The 11,576-nt window shown below is 40.5% G+C and overlaps 1 protein-coding gene across 1 annotated transcript in view; it reads right to left on the bottom strand.

Annotated features, from left to right (window-relative positions):
* Window positions 1–2,054, bottom strand: part of TCHH (trichohyalin) — a 5,844-nt gene extending 3,790 nt beyond the window's left edge. Inside the window, exons 1-2 of the mRNA XM_027768302.1 lie at window positions 1,917–2,054; window positions 1–1,194 (exon numbers count right to left, since the gene is read on the bottom strand). Coding sequence (XP_027624103.1) covers window positions 1–1,194; window positions 1,917–2,054 — 1,332 coding nt within the window. The remainder of the gene's footprint in view (window positions 1,195–1,916) is intronic.
* Between the last annotated feature and the right edge of the window lie 9,522 nt (window positions 2,055–11,576).

The following is an 11,576-nucleotide window of genomic DNA, read 5'->3' as shown; positions in this document are numbered from 1 at the left end:
CTCCTCTCCCCGCTGCTGCTCCTCGCGCCTCTCCTCCTGCTCGCGCCTCAGCTGCAGCTCACGTCTCTCCTCTTCTCGCCTTTGCTGCTCGCGCCTCTCCTCCAGTTCTCGCCTTAGCTGCTGCTCGCGCCTCTCCTCCTCCTGCTCGCGCCTCTGCTGCAGCTCGCGGCTCTCCTCCAGTTCTCGCCTCAGCTGCTGCTCGCGCCTCTCTTCCTGCTCGCTCCTCAGCTGCTGCTCGCGCCTCTGCTGCAACTCGCGTCTCTCCTCCAGTTCTCGCCTCAGCTGTTGCTCCCGCCTTTCCTCCTCCTGTTCGCGCCTCAGCTGCTGCTCACGCCTTTCATCCTCCTGCTTTCGCTTCAGCTGCAGCTTACTCCTTTCCTGCCGCTCGCGCCTCTCCTCTTCCCGCTCGCGCCTCTCCTCTTCCTGCTCGCGCCTCAGCTTCTGCTCGGGCCTCAGCTTCTGCTCGCGCCTCTCCTCTTCCCTCTCCTCCTGCTCCCACCTCTTCTCCTGCACGCGCCTCAGCTGCTGCTCGCGCCTCTCTTCCAGCTGTTGTCTCAACTGCAGCTCTTCTGACTCCTCATGCCTACTACGCCTCAGTTGCTGCTCTTCGTCCACTTCGAGCGCCCTCTCGCGCGGGTCCTGCCTTTCTCGCCTTTGCAGCTGCTCGCGTTCCCGAAGCTCCCTCTTCAGCTCCTGCCTCTTTCGCCATCGCCCTTGCTCTTCTTCAGGAAACTCTTCTGCCTGACGACCCTTGCGCTCCCACAGGTGTTCTTCCTCTGCGCGGCGCTCTCGTTCCTGTTGTTCTCGCTGTTGCAGACGCTGCTCCTCGTCTCGGCGCTGCCATTTGTTCTGTCCCAGTCTCTCTTGCTTCTCCCTCTGCTCCTCTTCCTCACCAAGCTCCCTCTCCTGATCCTGCCTCTTCTCTGTTTGTAGTTGCCCAAGTTCTTCGTCCAGCTGTCTTTCCCCAGGCTTGAATCTTCTTTGGCCTTCTTGCGTGCGATCTTGTAACAGGTTCCCCTTTCGCTCACACTGGGCTCCTTTATCAGCCAACCCGGTGGCCTGACTGAGAGCGTAGTAACAAGCTTGAGCCATTTGGAAAATAAGCAGGAGGAATTCCTTGAAATCGACTTGCCCATTAAGGTCGCGATCCAGAAGTGTCAGGATCAGGTCTACTGTCTCAGGGTCATTTGGTCTCTATGAAAAATGTGAAAACAGAACATTTAAAATGTACAATTCAGAGGCAGTAAAATTTCACTCACCCAACACACTGCAAATTCAGTCATGCTATGCTGGCATCTGCAAGACTGTCAGAGCAACTAGAAGGATATCCAGGGTATGTTGTCCTGTTGCACCGATGTAAAATGTGAACACCTCATTTAAAACCGTTTGTTGGAAAAGTTTGCATCTTGTAATTTAGTGCTGTACATCATAACGCAAGTTCTCTTTAGCTGGGTAAATAAGGAGCTCATTTTGAGAGAGCTACAATGGAAATTTAGGAAGATATGCAATAACCATTAGTGTCTGAAATAGCCAGTGTTCCTGATTTTATTTTGATTCTATGTTTCAAACAAAATATTTGTAGTAACACCATTTTAGTAGAAAAGAGGCTGATTTCAGTTCTTAAAATTTAAGTCCCTTCAAGTCTAGTTCGATTTGACATCTTTGGTGTTAATATCCTATAAACAGTTGATTCACAATGATATTGCCATCAAGTACATGGAATATTCATTAACAACTTTAGTACTCAGATTGCATTGCTAATTAAGTACCTTCAGACTCAGAAATGAATGGGAAATGGAATAAAGACCTGTCATGGCAGAAAATGAATATAAAGCCACCGTTTCTTGCTTTGTACTCTTCTGAAAAGAAATCTAGTCATAAATCAATAGGTTTCCCTTTTTTTTTTTTGTTCTTACCCGAAGAACAGCTCCAAATTCCCTTTCAAGGAGGTTCTTCAGATCTTTCTTGCTTAGTGATGCCCCATCACAATCGTGTGAAGCATATTGATTGAAGGTTTTGGCGATAGCATAGATGCTTCTCAGAAGTGGAGACATTTTCTCTCTTTCTTCAGATACACCTACAACAACAATAGGATTCAAAATAAAAACTCTTTCTACTCTTAGGAAGGCTTTATTTGTACTCTTTTAGGCATATCCCTAAATATTGACTACAGCAGTAGTTATTTTCAAAGCATTTTATCTTTGGATATTGTACCCAAGATGGGGAAAAGAGATGCTGAGAAATTCTAAGCCAGGGAAACCTCTTCAGACTATCTTAAAGATAAAAGTCAGCTTTTGGTTGTCCACCCAATCTGTATTATTCATATCCTTTTCTTCTTTCCTCCATTTCCCCAGCATATTTCAGAGCAGACAGTAAAGAGAGGAATTCAGAAATTTAATTCAATATGTTGCTAATGTAAATACCTTCTGAAGTTGAGAGTGTCAACTTTCTTTCTCAAGAAAATAGTTGAAAGCCAAAAAGTAAAGGAAGACTTGAGACTATCTTAAAGTGAATCAAGTCAGCACAGCAAATTGTGTCAGAATAGTTGGTAGCAAATAGAACAATGAAAAGGGAATGTGAACTATTCCCTTACAATACAGTTCATAAGAAATCTAGGTATATACCTCATAAATCACCAATTCTAAGATTAAACACTTCCTCCTAGTCAAAAGATGGCTTTATAATATTAGATGCACCGATGTAGGTGCATATTACCTGCCTTAGCTCAGATATATTATGGATATTGAGATGTGTAATTATTGAAAGCTTCTGAGATTTCTTTCCTGATTGGCTATTAAAATCAATGGACCAAACTAAACTTGGAAAACTTTGAATGAACAATTGGTCTTATGGTTAGCTTTTGTTAAACCAAGTAAATCATTTGAATATTGGCATTATAAAAAACATTAGCCGATCAGATCAATGTTAAAAAAACACCCAGATGGCTTTAATGGATGGGTGTTTACAAATGTTCATCTAGCTGACTTTTTTAAAAAATCTGCTTCTCAGCTCCAATATCTCAAATGCCATAACTATATGAAAATGGCTCACATTAGATAGAAAAAAGTATAAAAAGAGAACAGAGGATTGGCAAACATTAGAGATGGCATTTTTTAGGAGTATGAACCCCATTGAAGAAACACATGATCATCCCTAATGCACAGAAGTGTAGCATTCAGAGCCTTGGGAGTAGGACTATGATTCCATATAAGTGATGATGCCAACAGTAAGAAGACTGGATGGTTGGTGGGAGTTAGTGATTCCTGTGAGATGCTAATCCCTTCTGCTACCTAGAATCTCCCTGCATTCCTTAACATCTGCAATAGCTACAGAAATAAAGAATTATATAGAAGAACATGATCCCACAGAATGAGACTTACCCACTTCACCAGAGGAAGAAGTTGAGTGCTCACTGACACCGCTGGCAAGTGTACTGGTAGCTGCTCACTGGGCCTTTTATAGGGATTTTAATTGTGCCCTGGAGAGCAACTTGGGAAGGAGACACCCACTCTGTGGGATGACCTGATTCATTCCTCACCAAACCCAGCTCCACCTCTTGTCTCTAAGAATGGTTTGTTTATCTCACTCTTTGCTCACATAGCTATTTGGCACGAGGTTCACAGACCTTGCCTCCTGACAGTTAGGGTACTGGCCCCACCTTACATGAGAAGGTAGAATATTTGGCAGAATCACTAATTTTTTTTCATTGTTAAAAATTAAATAAAATAATAAAACATGTATTAAATGTTTGGAATCTTAAAGAAATTTTAATTGATTATAACTTGTGTTAACACAGGAGTATCCACTAAATCATTTACTTTATAAAAGATACAAGTTCTAGGTTGAAATTAAACAGAAACTTTGAAACAAACTGATGAGAACCAATTAATTTCATTGAGAAATGGGACCATTCATGGGGAACTGGTTCATAAGTCCTGCCTTAAGTAATTCTGAACAATGAGAAGAGTTGGTTTAATTTCTTTTTTGGAGATGCAGGTGGGAAACAAATATACATTTGTGTTCCTGTGTTTTATGATAGTTTTTCTATAGAGTAAGAATTGCCTCCTCATTAAATAATTTTAGAGGTTATTTTAAAAATAAGTTTTTATTATATTGCTCATAAGAAAAACTTAAAATCTGTGAAATTTAATCTGTAGAGATTTTAGATAAATGAAGTTTGCTTATTTATTTTTCATTAGCATACTGATGCCCTGGAGAAAAAGCTGGTGTAATGCCTTATGGTAGAGGTAATCATCCTGCTGAGCCCAAGTTACTAATGATTATGACACCTAAACACTTGAGTCTGCTTCTTCTGGAAGTACAATAAGGTAATCGGTCATTCTAGCCCATTATACCCTATCAGGACTTTCTCAGCCTTAGTGACCATTTGCAGATCTCTGCACTGTTTTATTGTAAGGAACTAGATTTTTTTCCTCTGGTTGTCAGCAACTCCCACCCTTATGTTTCAGATTATATGAAACTTTGGTTCATAATAGGTTTATGGAGACTATTAAATGATTCAGTGGCTTCTCTGCCTTTCTGTCACCTTTTTTTGTCTACCAGGCAAGTACTGGTTTTCTAAATTTCAAGGAGGCTGTAGAATTCTTTAATGATATGTGAAAATTTGGAACTTAAACTTTGATGACTATTCCTTTATATGCAATTTGGTTGAATAATGGTGGAGTTGAATTCTGTTTGACCCTCATTTGCTGCCATCCTAGATATGGGATCAAACAGAAGAAGGAAGTGATAGGGGAAGGAAAGACAGTTGTCTAGTCCACTTCTGTATCCTTAGGGACTTCAGCATTGACGTCTGTGATCTAGGGGCGTGTTTCCTAGAACTATTAGAATTGTCACTATTTCTTATACTCAACAAACTTGATGTGACAGTTCCTTAGTGAAAAGCAAACATTTTTCTTAGTTTTCCTCCTACTTAGAGTTTTATACAGTTCTTTTAATCTTTGGATTCTAGGATAGGTTCATCATGAGCAGTCATTGCAACTGCTAGTCATCATGGAAGCCCTCTCTCTCACAGAGGACACTAGTCTTTTGTATAGATGCTCTTTAATTGCTTGGAAAAAAACCCTGCCTTATGTCTGCTTCTGTTTTTATCCACCTGTGAGTGATCTATTGGGAAGTCTCAAGTAGGTTGTGGATGCATTTGTAAGTCTCTGTTACCCATCTATAGTCAATATACCCAAAAGGGGCCTGGACATTTATTAGGTTCTATGAGAACAAAGGAAAAATACCATTAATTATTTAAGATCTGTAGCTGAGCAAGAAAAACAAATATACAGAAAAAGTCAAAAGGAAAATTATTCTGAAAAGCCTTGAAAAATACCTTCTAATGTCATTCATGATAAGAGAAAAACTCCCTACTCTGAATGAAGCTATGTCTGAAACCCAGTGATGACTCTTTTACCCAGTCTTGTGTAAAGTCAGTACAGCATAAGGAAAAATATTTAAAAACCTGTGCAAATATAAAGGAACTGGTCTCTTTTCCTTTTGGCTCTTGGATCATCATCAGAAAAGTTGAAAGTAGATTCAAATGTTGAATTCTAACATCAAGTTAGATATTTTCTTACAGAAGTGGCCCTCATTGCCAAATAATCTTCTCTTATTCTGTACCGTGTCATCATTTAAACATATTCTTTTAGTAGGAATCCCTGAGATGAGGTTTGGATAGGGAAATAATTTTATTATTTTCTACTTCCTTAAAAATTTGGTAAATGGGACCAGCAGTTAGCGTAATGGCTATGTTGCTGGACTCCCACGTAGTCGACCGTGGTTTGCATCCCGGACCCAGTGGATTAAAACTCACGCCAGGCACGTGTGTGTGCGTGCCCAAGATCCTGAGAGGAGAATGGAGGAGAAGGGATTGTGGCATGGCCATCCTCCTAGGGGGTGATTTCTCGCTTTCTGTCTCTCTGTCTCCCTCTGTCTGGCGAGTGCACATGCCCTATAGCAAAAACCTCTCCAAAAAAAAAAAAAAAAAAAAAGAAAAAAAATTTGGTAAATGTCAGAAAATGTAGAAAACTATCAAATTCTAATAAATTGGTTCAATCTATTTTTATATAAGTCTAACTGGAAATCCTTGAAATTGTGACAAAGTAACTTGGAAATGTGGCAGAGTCCACTCATTAAGGTTCATCAACAAAATCACAGTATTTTTATAATTTGGAGATCTCTATTTTTCTATGACAAAAAGTTTCATTATCTTTCTTTCGGAACACTGGAGACTGAGCATTGAGAGGTGAGAGAAAATTACTATCTGACCAGAAAAGGACTCAAGTGCTCCTACTCCATTTCTGCAAGAATGTCCTTCATCAGCTGGTCCAGAGTACAGCTACAGTATACTGGTTCTTGACTCAGACTCTTTATTACAGAAGAATTGAAAAAAGAAAATAAAATGTATACTACTCATATTCTTTGATATTATTTCAGTCATGAAGCCCCACCAATGCTGAAGTATTTAAGGGTTGAGACTCTGCTGGATTGAAAAAAAAAAAAAAGAAAAAAAAAAGAAAAGAAAATCCTAGGTTTTTTTCTTCTTTATTTCTTTCAAGGACTCATTTCCTATTTTGTCTTGTTGGAACTCAGAAAAAGAAGATAATAGATCTGATATTCTGTGGCATTTACCAGGACTGGGCTCTACCCTGGCTCAATTGAATAACCTGCAAAGTAAAAATTTAGATAAAGTGGAGAAGGCTTGAATGTTATTTTTAGTCTAGTGGGTTTTTCTAGAACCCAATGTGAACTGTGATGTGGACACTGGGAAAATGTTAGAAAAGGATGGTTTTTGATGGCTTTGAATAAAGTAACAGTCTTCAACACCTCCCAATGCCAACTTTTTATTTAAAATTATGTATTAAATCTTACAAGTTTTCCAAGTGTTTTTTTTGTTTGTTTTTTGGAGTGGTTTTTGCTATAGGGCACGTGTGCTCACCAGAAAGACAGAGAGAGACAGAGAGACAGAAAGCAAGAAATCACCCCCCAGGGGGGATGACCACGCTGCAGTTCCTTCTCCTTCATTTTCCTCTCAGGATCTTGGGCACGCATGCACACGCGCCCAGCATGAGTTTAAGTCACCAGGTCCAGGACTCGAACTGTGGTTAACTACATGGGAGTCCAGCAACATAGCCATTATGCCAACTGCTGGTCACGCGCGTAGTTTCTTTTATTCATTTACTCACCTGTGACCCCACCTCTGCCAGGCCAATCCAAAACCTAATACAGTTTCTAAGAGACCCCTCAAAACTTTTAGCTCCTCCTCAACACCTCCTTCTTTGACCTTTACATATAATGATTTTCTAATTAACTATTTCCCTTACAGCATGAATAGTCAGCATCATACAACCCAGTGCCAGTTAATGTGTAATTTTCATACTCTTCTCTAATTTAATAAATGCTTGTTTTGTCTTCTCAATTAGGTTTTAAGTTTCTTGAAGGTAGCAGTATATCTTTTATTTCTATGAGGTATTTGATATAATCCCTGCTGCTATGATACAATTTTATTGCATCGTGGCAATTTAAATGGCCGACATGAACTGAGTTGCTTGATCTGGAATGGACTGCCTGGATGATGGCTTGGGAACAAGGGTACTCACTATATTGGAAGTCAGCCCTTCTGGGACAACTTTCTAGTTTCACCACTTGCAGGACAGGTGATGAAGGAGTCAGTACTCCACCCCTCTCTACCTTCTTCCATACCCATCACTTCACCCCTCTGATAAAAGAGGAGCTGTAAGATATGAATCCCTTCCTCAGCGGAGAGCTGTGATAATTACAGCTTGTAAAGCATTTAGTGATTCTTGGATGTAAAAGGGCTAATTATTATGATCATTAATAATTCTTAATTTTTATCTTCTCTAAGGTAAATTATCCTTACTTTAATTGTTCCCCCACCCTGGTGGTAATTATACCTCCAAGACTCAGCAGATGCTTTCATATTTCGTCATGCCATGCAGGGTGACTGGGCACAGGTGCCCCAGGAGAGCATTTCCACCCTTTGCCCATCCCTGTTGTCACCCTGAGTGGCAGAAGGCTCCTGACTTTCTTTCTCATTAAACTGGTTGTAGTTTTCAAGTGATAAGTTTTTTTTCTGTTTTGTAACTTTATATTAACTAATGAAAGCATCTCAATTTCACAGAATTTTGTGATTTGTGGCAAGACACACTGAATGGGACACATACTTTTTTTTACTCTCATTTATTTTTACATTTATATATTCAGTACATTCATTTATCTATTTTATCCGTGAGTGAGAGAGACAAAGAGAGACAGAGAGAGACAGCACCCTGACAGGGTCTTGGCACACTGCAATCCACCTCCCCACTTTAGTCAGCCCCAGATCATGGGCATGTAGGTGCCCAGTGTGCTCAGGGAGGCTCACAGATGCAAACTTGTTACCATTGAATCTGTGTCAGCCTTGCAGAGTGTTGGGTTTTACTGCTGCATCACCATCTAGACTCCAACTTTAATTTTTGTAATTTGATAAATACCATGAATGAAGTGGGCATCTCTGACTGGGCCATAGAGATTGTATAATATCTATTACAAAAGTACCCAGCTGTCATATGAAAGAAAGGCTGGGACCAGCTGATGGCATAATGGTTACATTGCTGGACTCCCATGTGGTCAACTGCGGTTCAAGACCTGAACCCAGTGGCTTGAAACACACCAGGTATGTGTGCATGCCTGAAATCCTGAGAGGAAAGTGGAGGAGAAGGGATTGAGGCAGTGGCCATACCCCCTGTGGGGAAAGTGTAATGTCTTGCTTTCTGTCTCTCTGGTGAGTGCATGTGCCCTATAGCAAAACTCTCTTAGAAAAAAAAAAAAAAAAGAAAAGAAAAAAAATGAAAGGCCACAAGGAGAGGTTTGGTGTGACTATTTCTGTTCTGTTTTGGGATATAAATTCATGTCTAATAGAATGTTAAGCCACTTTCTGGGATGAGATAAAAGGATTTGTATTAAAAGAATTTAAAAAATTGAAGGAGATTTTGCTTCTGACAAAAAAATAAAGCATGAAGGAAGTTGGAAGAAGAGATTTCACACTTAATGGATACTTTGGGCTATGGGAGTAAAGGTCATGGCCTTTCATGGAAAAGAACTCAGACAGGTATGTGCCAGTCTGGTTCGGGCAGTTGTCTTCAGGCTTAGCCATTCAATAACCACCTCATGTCATGATATAGTTACTGAGTCCTAATGTTGGGTATTTTAGTACCATGAATCCCTCCCTATGAAAAAAATCAGGGTTGAGATGGAACAAGATGGGATGGTGGGTGGCAATGTTCAGTGTTTGGTAGCTTTCATTATGGCCCTCTCATTTCACAGTGGTACATGCTTCTTAGAACTTAAACTACCTCTCTCCTACCTAATTCTCCCATGACAGCATCCTTCTTTCTGTTTATTTCATTTCCTCATTTTTTTTCTTCTCTTCCCCTTTTTCATTTCCTTTTACCTGTCCCAACCTTAAAGTTATTGAACACTCAAGGCAAGAAAATAGGATAGAGAGGAAGGAGCTTGGGGGCTTCAATCAAAGTCCTGTCCCTTTTCCTCAAGTGAGGCTCTGACTAAATTCATGAAGAAGCAGAAGATAGGTTGTGTATGTCTTGATTTTTCCCCTGGTTAAGTCCTTTTTAGTTTATAAGCATTTATTGAGCCCCATATTCCACTGTGGGCATGGTGCAAGGCACTAGGGCTCTTACCAGAGGTACTTTACTCTACTTCTTGGTGATTTAGAGAGGCTAAAAAAGGTTTAATTCCAAAAATAAGACTATTTATTGATATTTGCTTGCATATGCTAACATTATTTTTTGTGAGAATATACAAGAAAACTAACAATAGCAGTTACCTGTAAGGAGAGCAGTGAGGGGGTGCCTTTTATTTTATACTTTTAAAATATTTTTTGGGGAACCAGCAGTTAGCATAATGGCTATTTCACTGGACTCCCATGTAGTCGACCGTGGTTCGCGTCCCGGACCCGGTGGCTTAAAACTCACGCCGGGCGCGTGTGTGTGTGTGCCCAAGATCCTGAGAGGAGAATGGAGGAGAAGGGATTACGGCGTGACCATCCCCTCTGGGGGATGATTTCTTGCTTTCTGTCTCTCTGTCTCTCTCTGTCTGTCTGGCGAGTGCACATGCCCTATAGCAAAAACCTCTCTAAAAGAAAAATTTTTTTTTGGTATTTGAGCCATGTAAATATGTTACCCATTAAAAATGAAATATAACAGGGGAACCAGCAGTTAGCATAATGGCTATGTCGCTGGACTCCCACGTAGTCGACCGCAGTTCGTGTCCCGGACCCGGTGGCTTAAAACTCATGCCGGGCGCGTGTGCGTGCGTGCCCAAGATCCCGAGAGGAGAATGGAGGAGAAGGGATTGTGGCGTGACCATCCCCCCTGGGGGGTGATTTCTCGCTTTCTGTCTCTATGTCTCTCTCTGTCTGTCTGGCGAGCGCACGCGCCCTACAGTGAAAATCTCTCCAAAAAAAAAAAAAAAAGAAATATAACAGAAGACACCTTCATGGCTACTGAGAACTAGTGATTTCAGGGAAATAGGAGGAATGAAAATTTTCTACTGGTAATTCAGCCTCCAGCCCAGAAACTCACATAGTAGGCAGACTTTCAAGCCTCCTGTCTTTGTCTCTGTCTTTGTCTCTCTCTACCTCTGTCTCTGTCTTCTCACTTTTTTGTAATTTTTTCTTTAAAAATTTTTTAAGGTAAAGCAGTTTCTTGGCTTTCAGCCCCTCCTTTCCCTTTATCTTGTTAATAATCCCCTCTCCTTCTCACAACCTAGGAGAGGCAAGGGAGCAGGCCTCAGAAGACACCTTCATGACTACTGAGAACTAGTGATTTTGCGTGGTGTGCAAGTGCACCGCGCGGTTTTCTAATGTTTGCTTTTTTTTTTAAAAATAATTAAAAAAATTTTTTTTAGATAGTTTTTTTTCTTCTCCTTTTTCCTCTGTTTCTTGGTTGTTTTTGTTGCTGTTGTTTCTCTCTGTTTCCTTTTCTGCACACTCTTGGACACTCAGATTAAACTTCAAGTTTGGGAAGAAACACATTTTCCATCAGATGACTAGAAATCACTATAGGACCACAAGAAATATGGAAAAGCAAGAAAATACCTCTTATCCAAGGTAAAAGAATAACTCCTCTTCATCCACAGAGAGCTCAATGGAAATCATGGAAATGTCTGATAAAGAATTTAGAACATTCATAATGGCGAAGCTAAGAGATGGAAGAGAAGAGAGACAAGGAACTGCAGAAGAGAAAGGAAAAAGGAGCTGACAGTTCTGGGAGGTGAGGAAATTCTTGCAAGATCTAAAAGAGGAATTACACACTTTACAAAAGAATCAAATGGATCTGTTAGAGATGAAGACTATAATGCAGGAAGTCAAAATCTCTTTTGAAAGTATTAAAAGCAGACTAGATCATACAGAAAATAGAATCTCAGGTGTAGAAGAGAAAATTGCTGGCCTAGAAAAATACACCATGAAGGGAACCAGCAGTTAGCGTAATGGCTATGTCGCTGGACTCCCACGTAGTCGACCGCGGTTCGTGTCCTGGACCCAGTGG

This window comes from Tupaia chinensis, unplaced genomic scaffold, assembly GCF_000334495.1.
Source record: "Tupaia chinensis unplaced genomic scaffold, TupChi_1.0 Scaffold145814_1, whole genome shotgun sequence".
Taxonomy (NCBI): Eukaryota; Metazoa; Chordata; class Mammalia; order Scandentia; family Tupaiidae; genus Tupaia; species Tupaia belangeri.
The sequence above is the reverse complement of the archived record's forward strand: the minus strand, read 5'-3'. Positions and strand labels throughout refer to the sequence as shown.